Source organism: Zosterops lateralis, assembly GCF_965231275.1.
Source record: "Zosterops lateralis genome assembly, chromosome: 14".
Taxonomy (NCBI): domain Eukaryota; kingdom Metazoa; phylum Chordata; class Aves; order Passeriformes; family Zosteropidae; genus Zosterops; species Zosterops lateralis.
The window spans coordinates 17,373,271-17,393,722 of NC_139774.1; the positions used below are offsets into that span (position 1 = coordinate 17,373,271).

General features: G+C 47.0%; 1 protein-coding gene across 1 annotated transcript; it reads left to right on the forward strand.

Annotated features, from left to right (window-relative positions):
• Positions 1–20,095, forward strand: TTC1 (tetratricopeptide repeat domain 1). Its single transcript, XM_083871732.1, has 8 exons — positions 1–42; positions 714–988; positions 8,691–8,751; positions 9,841–9,953; positions 10,136–10,172; positions 11,960–12,108; positions 14,039–14,093; positions 19,360–20,095. The coding sequence occupies exons 2-8, from the start codon at positions 722–724 to the stop codon at positions 19,491–19,493; spliced, it is 816 nt and encodes a 271-aa protein (XP_083727858.1). The 5' UTR covers positions 1–42; positions 714–721; the 3' UTR covers positions 19,494–20,095.
• Positions 20,096–20,452: the final 357 nt, after the last annotated feature.

Below are 20,452 nucleotides of genomic sequence, written 5' to 3' on the forward strand. Positions count from 1 at the left end.
GGGCGTGGCGGAAGCCGGAAGCCGGAAGTGCGGCTGGCGCAGGTGAGTGCGGGCCCGGGGGGCTCCGGGGGGCGATGGCCGCGATCCGGACCGGGCCCTCGGACCGGGACAGCGCCGGGCACGGCGCCCCGGGGGCGGCGGTGGGGCTGCCTGGGCCGTGTTCGGGGTCGGGGCCGTGTTCGGGGTCGGGGCCGTGTTTGGGGCCGTGTTTGGGGTCGGGGTCGTGTTTGGGGTCAGGGCCGTGCCGGGCCGGTCCCGGCGCTCTGGGCTCGGCAGTTCCCGCACTCACTCTCGTGTCCCTGCCCGGGAAATGGGACCGCGGGCAGTTTGTCCCGCCCCGAGAGATCCGAGTTTCCCTCAGGGATGTCAGGAGCACTTTAAAGCCCTTTAAATGTGGATAGAAGAAGCTCAGTAATGAAATGCATTTGTCTGTGTGTAAACGCGCACGGGAGGGGGCAGAGCAGGGCCAGGCCGTGCCCCAGGCCGGAGTTCCCGGCTCAGGAGGCAGAACCGCCCCGAGCAGGGCCGGAATCTCCTCCCTGAGGAGTCTCAGACCTGTCAAAACACAATCCTGTATCCTGTGTTTGGGGAATGCAGGAGGTGACCCCCCGCGGCCCCTCCAGCCTCACCCGCACTACGATTTATTTACTGCCGAACCTTTGAAACGCCGATTAACGAGCATCTCTCCTTTCTCCTCTCCACAAACCCCCCAGGATCCAGCATGGAGGAGTTCAAAGACGCTCCTGAGGAGCTGCTGAATCACCTGAAGCTGTCGGAGCAGGAGTGCCCAGAGAGGGGCCCCAGAGCAGCCCAGCAAACCTCAGAGGAGACTTTCCATGACTGTCACGACTCCTTTGAGGCCAAAGCACCTGTGCTGGATGATGAAGGGAATGTTCAGGAGGATGGGAGTAGCTCGAGGAAGCAGACAGAGCTAGAGGAAGAATACTTGCTAGAACTAGAGAAAGATATGCCAGAGGAGGAGAAACAGGTAATGAAAGCAGCAGTTGTTGGCTCTGGATTGTGGTTCTGGGATGATTTGTGTGCACTCAGTGTTTGCAGTGGGCTGGGGCCTTTAAAACCCTCCTGTGTTTGGTTTTACTGCTCTGAATTCCTCTAAATTCCTTCTTTCAGCTGATGAATGTTTGTACCTTCTCTTGCTGCTCTTAACCCCCCAGGGCAGGTTTTGGGAGCAGTGAGGGAGGTGACTCAAAAAAGACAACAAAACTCTCCCTGTTCCCTGTTGTTTATTGTCTGTGCATCCATTTGTTTCCCCTGCAAGGTGATTCTCCAGATCTCAGCAGATTTCAGGATGATTTTCCTGAAAGGATTTATTTAGGGAATGCAGAGAGTTGGAATTCAGAGTGAATTCATCCCTGTGGGTTATTTGGGCTTTAATCAAACAAATCAACATTAAATGTGAGGGAGTGTTTGCTCTCACACTGGACAAGCTCATCCTGCAGCAGGGGGAGAGAAAAATGTAGTTTTTCATCTGTAGAAATGATCTTTGTGTTAATATAGAAATTCCTTGAGGTGGAAAAGCAAAACTGGGGAAGGACAAGGTGGCTCAGAGGCCCCTTGGAGCAGGAGTGAGACTGAAAGTGATTCTGTGTCTCAGTTTTGGCTGGAAATGGGCACAACAATACGTCCAGCTGTCATTTAATGACAATTTAATGAAAAATAATGACATTTAATGATAAATAGTGGGGGTGGGAATGTCAGGAGATGTTCTGGTGCATCCTTGGGAGGGTTTCAGTCCAAACCCCTGCCCAGAGCCAGGGAAATCTCTGCCACAGCCCCTTTATTTAATTATCCTGGGGACTTTTGTCCTGTGTTTAATTAGAATTTCCTTTATTGCAGAGCCCTGGGCATCTTGGGGGCCTCCCATGAATTCCTCCTGGGAAATCAGTGTCTTGTTGTTGTTGTTGTTGTTGTAGGAGGGAGTTTGATTTGGTTTTTATTTTTTACCCAAAACAGCCCATTCTCCAAATGCATCTCTGAGGTGCTGAGTATGGGGCAAAAATCACCTTCCTTGACCTCCTCACACACAGAAATCATTTCACTGCCCTTGGGTTTTTTCCAGTCTTGAGTGAAGAGTCCCTTTTTTTTCTCCTTGTGTTTATTTTATTTTATTCCTGCCCAGTGAGGAGCTCTGTCATCATGAGTCACACTGGGGCTGCAGAGCTTCAGACAAAAACTGCTAAAAAATTTGGGGGAAAAATTGTTCTGGAATTCTAAAAAGGAGCAGCAAGGCTGGCAATTGGCTGTGCTGCTTTTTTCCTGCTGCTCTTGCTTTGGGTGTATTTTTAGATAATCATCTCATTTTGCACATGGATCTTTGCCTGCTGTCAAATGACCAAAATAATTGGGGCTGTTGAGTCTTGGCACTGAGCTTTGTGGAACTCCAGTGAAAAGGGAGTGCAAAACAACAACTGCTCCAGGCTGGGAAGTTTTCCTCAGAGAAAGGGGCTGGGGGAAGCTGCAGCTCTCACCTTCCTGCAGGTTTATTTCCAGTGGTGTTGAGCATTTCTGCCCTTCAGGGTGGTTTGTGGTTTCACCTCCCCAGACTGAGAGATTCATTCTGTCTGTCACCAGCACCACGAGTCCTGGATTAACAGTTTTGTTATAGTCCATGGAGAGATTTCTGAATGCTGCAGGTTTTAAAATGTAGTTTGGGGGGGTTTTTTTTGCTGGTATTTGATACCTGAAGAGCAGAATCAGGAGCTCAGGCTGTTGTTGCAGCCACTGGAGTGGCCCCTTCCATGGGCTCTCCCTGGGCAGGTCACAGTCCTCAGCTGCTGCTCCAACTCTCCTCCTTGTACTTGCTGCTGATCCATGAATTTATTTCTAATACATTCTGTATATTCTGATTGTGAAAGGTTCTGTTAAATGCTGCAGCTTTTAGGAAAAAGTCTTGCAGTCCCAGTGTGAAAACACTGTATATTCATTTTATCTTTTATTTTATATTTATATTTTATATTTATATTTTATATTTATATTTTATATTTATATTCATTCACTGTATATTTCATATTCATGTGCTGTGCATTCATTTCCTCACAGCTTTTAAAACCTTTTAAACCTCCTCCCAATGACTCAAAATTGGGGGGTTTTTTAGAAGGGCAATGTGATTTTTTTATTCATTTTTTATAGAAATAAGACAGAAACCCTTAGGAGTGTTTTTTTTTTGGCTGCTGAGGTGGGGAGCAGCCTCTCAGCTGTCCCTGCTGGGTTACTGTGAGATGGGTGAGTGGAACACTGAGGGTGGGGATTGCCAGGGAAATCAAACTTTAAATTCAGGGCAGTGCTGGTTAGAGCAGACATCAAACAGCACCTGGGGAGATGGATTTGATCTGAATGCTTGTCTAAATAACAAAAAAACTCTCCAGGAATTGGTGCTGCAGCACCAACCATGATCTGTGTGCTCAGGGCAGGAGGAGAGCTGGGTGTGAGCCCTGCTCCTGTCAGATTTACACAGCTCCATCCTCACAGTTTGGGGTTTTTGTAAGCCAAGCCCATTTCTGTGTTCAATGGGCTCTGTGGGGAGCTGTGCTGCAGGAAAAGCCTCTCATTTATTCTGGAGGTGCAAAGGCAGGTTCTGGGTGTTTCTGTGCAGATTTCAGCAGCTCAGAGCACAAACTCTCACCTGAGCAGAGCTCACAGGGAAGGAGCCAGCGAGTGATTGTGTGTTTTCTCTAATTACATTTCAAGAGCCCCATCCAATGAGATTTCTGAGGTTAAGCAGCTGGAATTCCTTCCAGGGAGGCAGCAGGGACACCCTGAGAAACCTTTTCTGTCTGCACAGAGCAGCAAAATAAGAACTTGGAGAGATATTAAGACACAAACCTGTAAGAGAAGTCTTAAAAAAAACAGAGCCTGGGCTTGCACCTCTGAGCTTTTAAGGTTTGAAATTCACCTTTGCAGGGTCTGGCTGTTGTTTCACAAAGCTGCTGCTCCTGCTGCCTCAGCAGAGTCACTGAGCAGCAAATTGCTTTTGATGGATTCCAAGCAGATTTTTGTGATTTTTGTGAGGGGCAGTGATGGCTTTGACGTGGGGCTGCTGTGCAGGATTAATGTGAGAACACCCAGCAGCTCCTGTGGGGTCATTGTTGAGCCCAGCCCTGCTCTGAGGGAACCTTTAATGCTTTAATTTAATTAAAGCTTTAATTTTGGATATTGAACCCCGTGCTGTGTAAAACACCAGAATAAACACCCAATATTCCTCCTGAGCACTTCCTTCTCTGCCCTTTCCATGTGCCCTGGACCTGCAGCTGGCTGGAATCACAATTCCTGCTCTGGCAGCAGGAAATGTGTCTGCAAGACAAGCGAGAGGAGAGGCTTGAGGAGTGTCTGCTGAGCAGCTCTGTAAGAATGTGGTAGAATTGATTTTTAGAAATGGGATTTTTGAGTCGTACCTGAGATTCTTGCTGGGCTGAGCTCTCCTTTTTTAACCCCCCTGTTTTCTGCTTTAGGTTATGTTAGAGAATATTGGTTTAGTGAAGACATTTCCTTTGAGCTCCCCCCTCCTCACCCTTCCTTTCCTCCCTGTGCCTTTGGGTTGGTCCCATTGTTTTCCATAAAGGGAAGCTTTTGTATAGAATAAAACATCCTGTTACATTTTCTGAGTTAAATCCTGCATTTGAGCAGTAAATCTGTATCTGCTGGAGTCACTAATTGCAAGAGCTGGTGAGAAGAATTTGAATAAAGGCTGGAATTATAATCTCCCTGTGTGATTTATAATTCTTTGAGTTTTAAACAAAATTCTTCGAGTTTTTCAACCAACAAAACCCTTTGGCTGAGTGGTAATTTAATAGGAAGAGGAGGAAAATCTCCCTTCACGTCCCTTTGAGTGCTGCTGTCTGATTTGTGTTCATTGTGCATTTCTGTGGCAGAGGCTGCTGCTGTCAGATCCTTTTCCCTGTGCTGATGGATTTGTGGGCAGCTCCACTCTCCTGCCCCAGGGCTCCTCCTGCAGCAGAGGGATGAGTGACACTGGTGTCACTCGGGCTGGGCTTAACTGGGCCGTGACCTCCTTCCTGTGTCTGCCACTGCTGCTCCCAGCTTGGGGGATTTGGTCATTTGGAAGCTGAAAGAGTAAAAATTCATTTCCATGGAACCCCAGGGAGCAGGGACAGGGCAGGTCTGTCCCTGCCATTGCCCTGGAACCTCCTAAGTGCAGCTTTGGGTGTTTTCAAGATTTAAAAAATGAAGTTTTGGGGTGACTCCAACCTTAAACTGAAATCCAAACCTTTGGACAGAGCAGTAGCTTCCCAAAACTGCAGGGGGAAGCAAACAGCTGCTAATGAATGGCTGAGAAGAGGGATGGGAAGGGGAAAAATGCATTTCTGAGCTGGTTAAAATTCCTGTTCCTGTGCCCCCTCTGAACTCCAGGAGTTTGGATTTCCCTGGTGCTGGTGACCTTCCCAAGGGACTGTGAGGGGAGTGTCAAAGGCAGGAACAGCTCCTGGGATCAATCCAGGCCCAGGAACAGCCAGAGGAAATGTCACAAACTGAGGCTGTTGTTCCTTCAGCTCCCACTGCCTGTTCAAGGATTTCATTTCCAGCACTTCCATTGCTCCCTTCCCAAGGAAACAGGGGGAATGTGGAGGTTTCTGTCTTATTTAACAGCAGACTAATGCTTTTATTATTATAAAAATTACATTTACTATCCAAATAAAATTTATTTATAATTATATAGCTATAAATTGTATAAAATTCGGTTTAACCCTGAGTGTTTTGGCAGAGCAGCTGCCAGAGGTGCAGGGGCTGTGTGTGATTTGGGTTTGTGTTTTATTTTCACGAGGCCAGGCTGTCCCTTGTCATGACTTGAGATCATTTCCAGCAGCCCCAGCTTTGCCAGGCAGGTTTGGGTTAAATACTGATTTTTTTTTTTTTTCTGAGTATGGGGCTGGAATTCAGTTTCCAAATTTAAACATTTCTAATCAGATCCTGAAAGAATCATCACCAGTTACATTCAGTTTTTTTCCTTCCGAACTTCAAAAACCATTTAATCCACATCACAATCAGCGCCTGCCACGGAATTTATCATCTTTGCGTTACTAAAATTCACAAAAAAACACTCCAAACCTTCAGATTTTGCTGCAGGGAACAGCCCAGGGGGGGCTTTTCCTGGGCTCAGCATCCCAGATTCAGCCTGACCTCATTCCCTGGGAGGGAGGAAGGGCAGTGCTGCCTCTTGGCCTGGTCCACTTTGATGGGGACACTTTGGGGACATCCCTTCAGGAGTCATTTGGGATTTTCCCTGGGGGAAATTCAGCATCCCCAGGGCACAGCTGGCTCCTCTCAGTGCTGGAGGGCTTTGGGTTATTTCCCTGGAATGGAAATTCTAGGAGTTTGCCCTGTTCTCTTAAAGGAGCGTGTGGCTGGAGGAATAAATAATGGATTTATTTCACACCCAGCCTGCTTTGCCTTGAGCATGTGAGGGGCTCATCCATTTTTCATGCTTTTGCATTTTGTGGAAAAGCCAGAGGAATTGGCTTTCAGATGTTGCCTCTTGGTCAGTCACACCTGGAATGCAAATCCACCCGTGTGCAGGAGGGACCCCACAGATCTCACCTTTTTAAAAATCCTTTGGACACTCAGCTTGGGAGTGAAACCCATAAACCAGGGAGATGTTGAAAATGTTGGTCACAGAAATGCAAGTTTTGAACCGTTGCTGCTTTGCAGGGAGCTGAATAAATTACAAAATCATACACAGAGCTCTTAAAAGTGCTTTGTTGTTTTTCCTTTTACTCCTTTTTTTAACATAAACCTTATTCTTCTGAAGCTTTCTTGCTGCAAATCATTTTGATATTAGCATTTAATGCATAATTAGGGTAAACACATAATTTTTTAAAATAATTTAGATAAAATGAAACAAAACATTGATAATAAAGGTCAAACTTTTCATGCAGCATCCCTTGATCCCAGGGTTTGTGCCTCAGGACTGGTGTGAGATGCTGTAGTTGTGTTCATAATAAAAATCCTTTCATTCTGGTGGAGCTGTAACTGAACCCTGAGCAGCAGAGAGTGCTCGTGGCACTGAAAGGCCACTTCTAAATAGGTCATGAGCAATGAAGTCAGTGGGGTTTGTGTTTCAGGCAGCCCTTCCCCTCACTGAGGCTTGTCTGTGGAGATCTCTGCAGCAGGATCCTGCTCTGGGCTGAGATGGGGCTGCTTTGTTCACTCCCACCAAATGCTGGCATCATTTTCACCCTTTGTGCACTGCAGGATGTTTTAAAAATGCCTTTTTGTGGGGTCCAGGCAGGAATTTCTGTCTGTTCTCTGGAAAATTGAGGTGTAGCAGCTGCACATTCCCTGTGCAGAGTTGTGCATGGCACAGAGAATTTGGGGTTTTTCAAGTGTGGGATTTGTATGTTCATGTTTAGAAAGCACCAACTGTGTCCCTTGGGGTGTTGTGGAAGGACTTGGGGGGTTTGTCAGCCCTCCCTGAGCAAAGGCACTTCCTGGATGATTTGGCATTTGGGTTTTGTGGGGTTTCTTTAAAGGGTGAGCAGTAATGGGCATTGGAAAATCCATTTAATAGGAACAAATGTGATGGTCTGGGCGTGTATCAAAGGGGTCAGAGGAGATTTTGCTCTGGAATTTCATGTCATGACTCAGTGTCCTTCAGTGAGGCTGATCTGCTCTCGAGGTGGTGCCAGTGGTGGGGTGAATCAATTCCCAAAGGCAATAAAAGCAGGAGGGAGAAGCTGTGATCCTGAGCTGTTTGTCAGCTCCTTGGCAGGGCTGGGAGCTGGTGCAGTGCTCCACACTCTGTACTATATTTAGCTGTTTCCAAGGAGATGTTCTGTGTGATATTGATAATTGCATTAATCCTTGATTCACACAATCTGCAGGAAAGGAAACTGCTCCTTTTCCTACTGTTGGCTTTTTAATTGCTCAGTGATCTGTCATTTACAGACACCTCCATTGAAGCCCTTTGTGTGCCGGGAGAAAAATCAACGCTCCGAGGATGGTTTTTGTAGCACAGGATGAACTCCTGAGCTCTGTGATGTTCCTGCCTTGCCCTGCTTTGTTCCAGGAGTGTCTGCACTGTCAGGAGGTTGAAGGGATGGCTCGGTGACATCCTGAGTTTTCTGTGTCACAGCCTGAGAGCCTGAGCGTGGCCTCCCCTTGTGCCAAGATGTTCATGGTTGAGAACACAGCTCTGCTCACATGTGCAGTTCTCACTGGACAAAGAACCTGCTCCTGGGGGTTCTTTCTGCCTAAGAAATCTTTCTCAGCCTGGACCTTTTCCTTGTGCATCTCTGGAAATGACAAGGATATCTCAGATGGAATTATTTCCAGCAGAACTTTTGAGACTTTACATTTCAAACACATTCTGCGCAGTTGACCTGCAGTGAGTGGATTAAATGCAGTTGGAAAGGAGGAACAAACAGGCAGCTAAAAGCTGATGTGTTGGTTTAAAGCGTGGAATTCTCCATGGATGCTCTCCCTGCATCCTGGTGGCTGTGAAGTGGAGCTTTTTAATTGCCTTGCTGTTACACTCCAGTGTTTCATGGAGACAGAAAGGAGTTCATGTCACAGGGTCTGCAGGCAGATCTTGGCAGAGTTAAAACTCTTCAGGTTATGTTTTATTCTGCCTCCCTTCCATACTTTATTTGGAGCTGCAGCTGACCTAGTTGTTCATTTCAGTGGAATTCTCTGAGACATTGTCTTTTCTTTTGTAGAAAAGAAGAAAGGAGAGCACGGGGCTGAAGGAGAAAGGAAATGAGCACTTCAAGAAAGGAGGTGGGTTGATCATCTCTGAACCCCCCGTGGATGTTAGAGAATCTCACATTGGTACTGAGCCATGGTGCTGCAGAAAACCCTGAGGAAGATCTCACACCATCCTTGTTGAATTTTATCCCCTCTTCCATTTTTCATCCAGCTCTGGAGAAGAGACAGAGGTATCAGACCTCCCTCAGAGTTGTTTAAATCCCAAAGATTTGGGTACTAAAGCAGGATTCCCATGAAGGCTGAGTGTTCACATACAAACCCATGGATTTTGGACTGCCCTCCAAGAGCCAAGATTTCCTTTACTGCTCAGAAAAGGCTTCCCCAGGGCTCTGAGCTGGGCTGATGGTCGTGCTTAGAACTGGTGTAAGATTTGGGGCTCTGGAGCTGTCTGGTACCTTTACACATTGATTTGAATGAACAAACAGAAGGGGGGAAGTGGTTTTGACACCTGCCTTTGATTGAATCTGCTGGTGGGTGGAGGATTCCCAGAGAAAGCAGGAAATGCAGGTTCCTCCTTCCCCCAGTCCTCAGGGCACAGACAAGGAACCCGTGTGCCCTGAGGAGCAGCAGAGGCTGCAGGTGCCTCACTGAGTCCTAAGGGACACAATTCCAGTCCTGGGAATGATCTGCACCTCTGGGAGGGCAGGAGGGAACAGGCCTGGAGTGCTCCTGGAGTCTCAGCCCTGCCCTGTCCTTGCCAACCCCTCTGATGAAGATAAAGACCCCTTGACCCCTCAGGTGAGGCTGATGTGGCTGTAAAAGCTCCCTGCAGCAGGTACAGAGCACTGACAGCTCTCAGCACCTCATCCAAAGGGATTCCACCTCTGCTCAAAGAGGAAACAATTCCAGGGATGAGAATTCCATCCAAATCCTGCTGTACTTGTTGCATTCAGCTCAGGAGGATATTCCTGCTTTTGTAAGCAGAATTAAGTCAATTTTTAAATAATTGATTTTATTTATGTCCTTAGTGATGTTCTTTGAGAGCAGCTGCTGATTCTGGTGTCGTATCACCAGATATTGAGAATCGTTTCCAAAGGAATCTCAGCCATGGGGTTCAGTGGTTTGAAATAAATGGTTTGTGTTGGGTTTTTGCTGTTGCAGACTATGGAGAGGCAGAAGAATCCTACACCAAGGCTCTGCAGATCTGCCCAGCCTGCTTCCAGAAGGACAGGGCTGTCCTGTTCTCAAACAGAGCTGCTGCAAAAATGAAACAGGTGAGTTTTGCTCTGTGCCACACTGGATTGAGTCTGAATGCAGTTCTGGAGGGATCAGACCCTGCAGGACCATGGAGTGCCCAGAGCACTGAGTGCCACCTCCAGCCCTTCCTGGGGCACCCCCAGGGCTGGGGACATGAAGAAATATGACTCCAATTTAACAAAACTGCTTTGTGTTCTAGGACAAGACAGAGGCTGCCCTGAGTGACTGCACCAAAGGTACTTTTTTCTCTCTGTGCCAGATTTTTATACATGAATTGTGTCATTCAGTGTAGTGCTTTTACTGCAGAGCTGTAATTTTGGGCATAAGGGTCTTTAAAGGGTAGAACAAAAAACACCTGATTTGTATTACTTGTTTTGTAAAATGTCTGTCAAACCTTTCCTGTCTGCAGTAATTTACTTTCTATTCTCTTGTACCATAAGGCTGCAGTTTGTGCTTGTTTTTAAGAGGAAGGTCTTTTCTGTGGAAACTGTTTCCCACACCTGGGATTTCAAACCCACTTCCACCTGCCATCCCCCCCCAAATCCTGGTTTAATCCCAGATTCCAAAGAGCTCTGAGGCTTTATAGAGTTAAAAGCTTTATCAAGTCCCTTTCCTGCACAGCTTTTGCTTTGTCACCAGGGCTTATGTTCCCCTGTTCCTGCCCTGCACAGTTCTCTCTCTGCACCTTCTGGTGGAATCAGTTCAGCTGTGCTTTGCTTTATTGCTTCCACCCACTCACCCACCCTCGAGTGTTTGTTAAACTCCCTGTGACAGCTGGGGAAAAAAAAAATCCAAATTACCAATCAGAGAACTAATCCAGTGGCCGTGTGCCAGGCCTGCCTGCACAGAAATGGGAGCTGTGCTTGCTCAAAGGGCTCCTGGAGGTACCAAACCCTCCCTGGCCTCTCTCACTGGGGCTTTGCCTACTTTTGGTGCTGCTTTGCTGCTTTCTGAAAAACACCTTGAATTTTGCAGTGGCTCAGAGGGAATCAATGTGCTTTGAGCAGGGAGGATTCACTGCCAGGGCCTGTCACTCCCCAGGGACTGGAGCACAGCAGAGCAATTCACTCACCTGCAGCCTCCTGACTGTGCCACTGCCTTTGTCCTTCCAGAGGAAAGAAACTGGAATATTTACCTGGATTTAATTGTCCCCAAAACCGTTTTAATGGGCTGGGAATTATAAAATGGACAGACTCCTTTCTGTGATGAAAAATCCCTCCTAGTCCCTCTTTCTGAGGTGAAATTTTTCATTTTTCCTCTTTCTGTGGTGAAAAACCCTTCATATTCCCTGTTTCTGTGGTGAAATCTTTCACATTCTCTGTTTCTGTGGGGGAAAAAATGGATGAAGGAATTCTAGAGGAATTACCATGAGGAGGTTAGTGCTGAGTTTAGCATTCAGTCTGAACTGCCACTGCAAAGAGCCCTGGCTGCCAAGGGAATGAGGGGAGGCAAAGCTGAGGCTCAGTCAGGATGCCCCTGTGCCAGCTCACAGAGCTGAAATCTCTGTTTGTGCATTCCCAGCACAATCTGAGCTGTTTGATATTAAATTCAGAAGAGCTCCAGAAATTCTCCTGGAGTTTGTCTCCACTTGAACTGAGATAAGCGTGGCAAGGCTGATTTTCCCTGCTGTGTGTGTCTGGGGGGATATTTAACTTGAGCTGCAATCTAATAATAGCCACTTGCTAAACACACAAAAAACTGAAATATCTTGCAGGTCCTTAACAGTTCTGTAGCATCACTTAGAATCCCTGCGTGGATAGGATTGCACATTTAAAGCTTTGTGATCATAAATCACCTCCATCTGTGAGAGATTGTGGACATTAAATGAAATATGATCCTGAGACTGTCCCAGGCAGCTGTTTCTGAATTCTGACTTAGCTTTAAGCTGTGTCTCTGCTTGATCCTGAATTACATTCTAAAGACAACTCACAAATGTAATACACACTTCAGAATTCTTCAGAATTCATTGGAGGGGTGGAGAAATGTTTCAAATACAATCCTGGGCTTTGCTTTTGTTTTCCAGCTGTGGAATTAGACCCTCACTATATCAGAGCTTTGCTGAGGAGAGCAGAACTCTATGAAAAAACAGAAAAATTAGATGAAGCTCTGGAAGATTATAAGGCAGTCCTAGAAAAAGACCCATCAGTTCATCAAGCCAGAGAAGCTTGCATGGTAAGCTTAAGCCTTTCTATGAACTTTGGCCTAACTTATTTATTATTATTTTAGTTCAGCTTCACACCAGTGAACCTGCAATGGATTCTGCCTCAGAAGGAAAAAAAAAAAAAACCATCACCTGCAAATTTGTCTCTAAAGCCACCCTGAATATGTTGTTACAAAAATCTTTTTGAAAGGCTTAATTGTTCTAAGTCTCCATTTGGGAAAATAAATCATTAGCAGTGACTCTGCCCCCCTTTTCCCCACACTGTGGTGTTGTAAGTGACAGATTAGGAACAGCTTTTATGACATATTAGGCAAGAAACCTTGCCTGGAATGATTTCCTGGGGGACTGGATCAGTTGCACTGATGGCAGAAAATATTCTGCTTAACTGTGTGAGTGCTGTGGGTGGTGAGGGGAGATCCCATCAAACAGCTGAGCTCCCACAAAGGACCTGCTGCCTCTGAGCTGCTCCCCAGGGAATGGGAATGGGAATGGGAATGGGCCCTGAGGCTGCCACAGCTCCAGGAGGGTTTGGACCCCACTCCTGGCGTTGCTGGGGGTCTGTGCAGGGCCAGGAGCTGGGCTGGGTCATCCTGGGGGTCTCTCTCCACTCAGGATAATCCAGGATTGTGAGTCAGACCCTCAGGGGTGGCTGTCCAGGCTGTTTGGAAGCCCTGCAAGTACAAACAGTGTCCTTGCACCTCTGCAAAGCCAGGATTCTCTCTCAGTGCCCTGATAATCCCACAGGAGGGAATGTGCAGCAGTGCTGCTGCTCCCCTGGCTGTGCTTCAGGCCCAGGTGAGAATGCTCAGGGTTTGTTCCTGATTTCTGTGCCTGGGCAGTGCAGAGGGTGGGGATTCCACCCTCTCCTGCTCCCAGAGCTCCCTTGGCCAGGCAGAGCCTTTTCCTGCAGAGCCCTTGGGACAAATTCCCCCAAATCACCCTCCACTGGCATTTGGTCTGTTCTGCCTCGAGCTGCTCCTTGTCAGATTTGAGGGGAGAGGCAAACTATTGAGACTGAAGCTTAAAAGTCCCTTCTTGAAAAGCTGTTAAGGAAATCCTGACAGCTATAATTTTACACTTCTCAAACATTCATCGCCAATCTCTAAATTTCATAATAAAAACCCCCAGGTTTCAGCTGTTGACTCCACATACCTGGTGACATTTCTAACCTGGAGGAGGCTGAGCAGCTTTGCTCTCTTGTAAGGTGAAAGTGTCTCTGCTTTGCAGGAATGTCAGAGCATCTTTTCCCCCCTCACTGGCTGTGAAAATGATGCCTCAAGAAAAATCTGCAAATTGGCTTCATTCAGAGTTAGAGCAAATCTTCCTCCTCCCTGCCCACAGGAATGAGCTCACACTGCTCTGGGGAATGTCATGACCCCATTAAATGACAGATTAAACCATGAAATGCACAATAGTTCTTTGGTTCCTGATTTGGTACCTGCTCCAATACTTGAGCACTGTTTGTATTTCAGGAGTGCAGGGCTGGGGTTCTGATTTCAATCCTCAGTTTTCTGTGATTTTCTCAATGCCAGACTAAACAGTTTGGAATTATCGTGGTTTGTGGTCAAACCATCTCTTATTGCTGCTTGCCCAGAAAGTTTCATTTTATGAAAGTAATGCTCAGGTTTGGGTTTTCACAGGTGTGTAACTGCTGGGAGAATTTCAGCTTCCACACAGTTTTTGAGGGATTTTAGGGCAGATAAAGTGATTTTCCCAGAAGCAGCTGTGCTTTGGGATAAGTATCCCAGACACCAGATAAAAATGGGTGTCCAGAAGGACATTCCTGGAGTGGGAAATGCTGAGTCTCTGGATTAGCAGAGTTCAGAGTCTGGAGCAGGAACTGCACATCAGGATTTGTGTCTCTGTCACTGCTGATGTCCAGACTGGGAGCATTATTGAAAACAGGGATCTGATTCCAGTTTTTTCTCTCTCTCTCCACAGAGATTACCACAGCAAATCGAGGAGAGGAATGAAAAATTAAAGAAAGAAATGTTGGGTGAGTAGCATGTACTGCCATAAAAACCTTCATAATCTACTAGAAGAAAATGCATGAATAGAGTTTCTTATATAAAATTTAAAGGAGGTAAATCTGAAAGGAAATATTTGTTCAGTGTTAAACAAAACTCCTGATTTCTTTGTAGTTCTCAGTTGCTTGGTTTTTTTTCCTACAGTAAATTGAAGACAAGGAAATCTCCCATGCAGAAAAAGCCATTAGTTCCATTTAAAGAAAGAAAACTAAAAACTTTCTGAAACAATTTTATATTTATGTATGTAAGAGCTGGGGAAAATGGTCTGACACAGCCCAACTGCTCAGCCCTTTCTCCCTGCAAACAAACCCTCAAAGCAAACATTCCCAGGGAAGGGATCAACCAGGGCTTTCACTAAACCTGGACCTAAAGGAACTGCCCCAGCTGAAATAACTGGGGATGTTTGATCTGGGGGCTGAAGACATAAATGTGATTCTTTCTGTAGCACCTCCAAGTGTTCATGTTTGCCTTGATTTATTCAGCATTTTTCATTGCTGGCTGGTTGGGGGCTGGATTGGACCTACCCAGGGTGAGCACCAGGACTGGAATTCCATTTCCTAAGGCAGTGCTTGGCTGTTGTGCAGAAAATCAGGTTAAACAAACTCAGCCTGTCTTTCACACTGATTGTTGATATATTTGGGAAGAAGAGGCTGTTTCAGCTTATGCTGATGTTTTTCTGGAAATTCTTTCCTGCAGCCTCTGATTTGCTCTGGCTTTGTTCTGCTCTGACCTGGCAGAGTGTCAGTGAGGTTTGCAGAGCTTTACAGGATCAGAGTCTGCTGCCCCCCAAGCCCCAAATAAAGCAGGTGAAGGGTGATGGGGCCATAAATAAATGACAAATGCAGAAAATCTCCAGAAGGATCAGGCTTGTTGTAGGACATGAGATGGGTTTCAGCACAAAGTAATATGAAAATAATTCCTGATCTTTGGTGAACTCTCAAGGGCCTCACTAATCACAAGGGATTTGACTGGAACAGTAAATCCAACCCCAGTTCTGCACTGCTGTTTTTTTTTTTTCCTGCATGTCAGACTAGGTGGGATCTCTTTTAACAGTGTTAATATTTTAAAAATGGCAGTTGAGTTTTCCAAACTGAACTGGGCTTTTGGGAACCTATTCAGACTGTTTCTACTGGGATTCTGGAGAAAGAAATCCCTTCTCAGTGATGTCACACAGGGAGTTCAAACAGCTGGAGAGGCAGAGTGAGACACCTGTGTTCATCCCCAGGCTGGTGTGTGACAGGGCTGTCACAGCTCTGGTTGTGACAGTGATGTGGTGGCACTGGGGCACTGCCTGAGCTCACTGAGGGGTTTCTGAGTCAGGGATGTGGGCAGCTCCTTCTCCTGGGTGTTCCAGGGTTCCCTGGGTGCTGTTTTTGGGGGAGGCAGTGGTGGTGCCATGGAGGAAGGAAACACTCCCCAAGGTTTGCAGACTGCTGCAGCTCTGTCTGAGCTCAGGGAAAAGCCCTGGAGGGATCTTAGATGGGAATTCTGGAAGGAGTGGGAGGAGAAACTCAATGGAATGTGGTGGTTCTGAGAATCCTTCAGATTGTTTTGTTGCACAGTGGATTTGTTGGAAGCTGTTCCCACTTTTCCACCCTTCCTGATGGCATTTCCCAGTGCCAGGATGGGGCTGGCTCGTGGCTCTGTGGCTGGAGCTGGGAGACTGGGCTTGGACAGTGCCAGGGGGACATTTCTGCCCTCCCAGGGGGCAGCTCAGGTGCCTGGGTTGTATTCCAGACTTTTGGGCTCCAGGACAGCAAGTCCGAGGCATCCTGATTGTTCCAAGCCAGGCCTGCTCCAGGAGCACCGACACTAAACTGAAATGAGGAACAATGTCCCAGTTTGTGCTTTGCCTCCTTTGGATACTGAACTGATCCTCAGGCAGTGAATTGGCCTGTCCTGGTTTGGCTGAGCTTTTATTCTTTCAACTCAAACAAGCCCTGGGTGTCCCAACCATCTCGCAGTGACATGGAGCTGTGCACAAACAAACCCAGATAAATGGAGTGCATCCTCCTCCTTCCCAAGTGTGTTTCCTGTTTCCCAGGGCTGCAGCTCATTCCTGTCCTTGTGCAGTGCTGGAGTGTAAATAACTCAGAGCACAAATTCCTGCCTGGATTTTCCTTCTGGCCCATGTGACTGCTGAGGTTGATGTCACCAGAAAAAGCCCATTTTTGTGGCCAAGCCAAGCCCACTCTTGTGTGTGTGTCCTCAAGGATCTCCCTTTGCCAAGGCTGACATTTAAATTCAGTTATTTCCATGTTTTGATCAGCTCTGCTGCCACTGAAGTGTGCTCAGGATGAAGTGACCCCTGAGAGAGCTGGACTTGGAGCAGCCTTGGGAGGGAGATTTCAGATCCAAGTGGTTTTTCCCTCTGTTCTTCCATGAGCATCCTCTCAGGATCATCATCATCCTCAGTGGCTGAGGATGTGAACAGTCACCATTTTTGGGGGGGAGGTTGTATCTTTCTCCTTAAAGCAAACAATTTCCAGTCTTGTTTGGAGACTTTTATAATTATTGTGATACCTGGGACCACTCCTTTGGGGAGAGGGGAGCTTTGGAATGGTTTTAGCAGTTTGGGGGCCAGAGCACCTCACCTGGGCCTTCCTGCCAAAAAGAGATTTTTCCAGCTACCTGAGATCAGCAAAGAGATTTATCAGGCTTTGTGCCTAAAGAATTAGGGTTTGTTTTTTTCTTAATATTGTCAGTTGTGTTGTATTTGTAGCTGAGCTGCTAAACCCCAACTTTAAGTTGTTAAACCAGAGCCAAATTACAGTTACAGTTCAGTCCTCATTTACCATTTAGGGAAGGGAAGGGAGAAGGATTTGCCCTTGCTCTTTTAATTGCTTAAAAATGTTGGTAATACAAGAAGTTACACAGAGAGGAGACCTCATCAGGAAATTTGTCTTTTCCTCCAAAAGAATTCTTTACACAAGCAAGATGGAGCTTTTCAACTTCCAAACCCCACATTAACACCAGCAACTAAGCCAGAATTATTGCCAGGAAGACTGAATAGCAATTAATTTTGGCTGTTACATCTTAATGTAAATTGTGAGTAATCTTTTCCTGCATCTGCCTCTTTCAATGGGGTGTTGAATTGCAGTTTAGGTGAGTAATGAATCACAGACTTCTGAGCCCTAAATTGATTTTTTACAGTTCTGTTTTCCTGTTAACCTCTTGTTAATTTGCTTTGGTGAAGGACCTGAACGTGCTGGAGTTGCAGGTGGAAAATAAACTAAACAGGGTGTGTTTGAAAGAGAAAGAGCAAAATGTGTGAGAATAAGGGCAGAGAGAGGAGAGGGTGACCCTGCCTGGGGACAGGGAGTGTTGGAGGCTGGGCAGGCTCTGCAGCTGAGTCCCAGCTCCACGTGGGGCCTTTTCCTTCCTCCCAGCACAGGCTCTGAGGGAGCTTTTCTTTAGGAGGGGGTTGCACTTCACTACAGCCCTTAATTTGGGGCTGAAAGGAGCTGTGGGAGGAGGAGACAGAGCCTCCCTACAATGCTGGCTCTGTGTGTGCCAGGACAGCAGCAGCAGCTCGGGGCTGGAGTGCCCGGAAAAGCCAAGGCTTTCTTCTGCCTCATTAACAATTAATTCAGTGTGGCTGCCCCAGAGCCTGCCTGGGGAGGGAGGGAGCAGGAAGGTGAGCTGGGATGTGCTGCTGGATTTATCATAAAGCCCCAAATCCCTGCTGTGCTGGGGAGCTTCTCCCAGGAGCTGCTGCAGCTGCAGGGGGGATGCTGAGGCAGGCAGGGGGTGTTTATGGGTTTGGAAAAGAGCATCCAGCCAGCTGCCTGCAAATGGAAAAGGCCTTTCCCAGTGTCCTGCCAGGCAAACTCTGCTCTCCTGCCCAGCTGCAGGGCTGGGGGGCTCCACCAATCCCAGATTCTGCAGGATTTTCCACAAAGTCACTTCTCACCCCAAGCCTGAAGGTCAGCCGTGGCCAAATGTTTGTCCAGAAGTACAAAAAATCCTCTTCATGTCACTCAGATGCTGCCAAAGTGGTTTTATAGCCAAAATGCTTTCAGGGTGCTGCATAAAGGGATGAACATCATAGTTAATTTATCTTGAACAGGTATACCTTAAAAAAAAACAAAGTACAAAGAGGTTAATCCTACAATCCTACCTGAGCTGCTGCTGGAGTGACTTTGGCCACATCCCTGACCTACCTCATCTGTGAATTCTCATTTAAAAAATCAAGTTGAAGAAAACCTTTGTCTCCTCCTCATTTGCTTTGGTGGGCTGAGGGGTGAGGTTATGTTTTTTCAGATACTGGGAAGAAATCCTTCCCTGTGAAGGTGGTGAGGCCCTGACACAGGTGCCCAGAGCAGCTGTGGCTGCCCCTGGAGCCCTGGCAGTGCCCAAGGCCAGGCTGGACAGGGTTTGGAGCAGCCTGGGACAGTGGGAGTGTCCCTGCCATGGCAGGAGTGGAATGAGATGATTTTTAATGTCTCCTCCAACCCAAAGCATTCCAGGACTCCACTGCTGCAGTCCTTGCCCCAGAGGCCCAGGTGAGGTGAGCACAGTGCCAGGGGGGACTCAAAGCCCCTCCAGGCAGGGATGGGTGTGGCATTCCCAGGTGTTTTTCCAGGCTTTTGGCTGCTGCAGCTGCTCAGTGGATTTTCCACGGCAGCAATTGCAGTTGTCACACTCGGCTCCCAGCAAAACAAAAGCCATTCCCTGGGGATCAGAGCAGGTGGGAGCTTTTGGAAAGGTGGAGACCCAAACCTTGAGAAGGCTTCAACTTGTCCAAAGTTCTGCTTTTCCTCTGGGAAATCTACAATTCTGCATTGAAACCAGAAGGAAAAGAATGTTTTTCTTTGAAAACTGGCCATCCTCTTCCTTTGTGTTGTCATGCCAGGGGTTTGTGTTCAGCCAGCAGTGAGGTTGTTACCTTTGCTTCCTGTTTCACTTCATCTATTCTGTAATTTCTCTATGGGATTTTTTAAAAGGATGTCCTTTTGTTGTCCTTCCCCTCTTCCAGCTGTAGCCAGATTCATTTCCCAGAGTCAGGAATCGTGTGTGATCCATATACTGACAGCACTTTATTAACTCTCATACTCTGTGGATATTTAAAAATGATTTTTAATTCCTGCTAAGAGCATCAGTATTAACAAAACACAGAGATTCCCTCAGCGTTTACCTGTGATGGATAAAGCAGCAGGGCTGGGCTGTGCAGCTGGGTGTGATTCCATTGGAGTTTTCCCTCTCACCTCGTGTTCTCTTGGAATGTCATTGCAGGCAAACTGAAGGATCTGGGCAATTTGGTGCTGCGCCCCTTTGGCCTGTCAACAGAGAACTTCCAGGTCAAACAGGATTCATCAACTGGCTCCTACTCCATCAATTTTGTTCAAAACCCCAACAACAACAGATAACATGGGTTCAGTGTGGCTCTGCACAGCCCGTGCCAGGATCCAGCAAACCAACACCCTCCACCCCCAGGGGAAGCGGAGACTCAGCAAACTCATCTCCCAGCTTGTGAAATTATTTGCAATGTGGATGTAAAGCAACTCATTCAACTTCTCATAGTGATAACCGTGTCCAGTGTGTGATTTATTTAATTTTTTTTGTATATTTTTTTTCCCCTTCCCTTGCGGTGTTTGGCTTTTCCAAGAGGCAGTTCCTTGGTTTGGCCCCCTCAGTGCTGGCAGGAGCAGTTCAGGGGAATCCAAAGGCTGGGATAAATGGGAATGGGGAAATCCAGCACTGCCCCACCCTCAGCTGGGGGGGACTGGCAGCCCTGGACACAGCCCTGCCCTGGAATCATGGATCTTGTAATAAAGGCTTGGTACTTCTGCTCTTTGGGTTGTGAGGTTCTTACCTGGGCTGAGCCCTCCCCGAGGTGGGTTTGTTGTTAAAGGTCCCACAGAAAAAACACCTTGCAGGACATTCATGGGGAGCACTGGAATTTTTTGGCTCTGCCTGCAGCAGTGTTGTCATTTAACTTCATGCCACTCTCCCAGCAGGGTTGTTTACTGGGTATTCATTTTTCTGAAGGCAGCAATGACATTTTGTGCCTCCCTTTCTATCTGCACACCTTGTAAAGGTACTTGCAAATGAAATGAGCTTGTTTGAGGTCCATTCATGTTGCAGGGATCCACAGTAACTGGACCTTGAGGACTTGGAATTGTTTCTGGAATGAGATGATCTCTGAGGTCCCTTCAGCCCAAACCAGATTGTGATATAAACATAAATATATGTATATATATATTTGTATGTTCTGTTGTGGTGGTTCATTCAGGTTTGGGAGAAGGTGCCTTTTGTCATTCCTGCTCTCCTGGTTTTATCAGTGCTGAAGTGTTGAATTGGAGGCAGCTTCTGCAGTTGTCTCCAT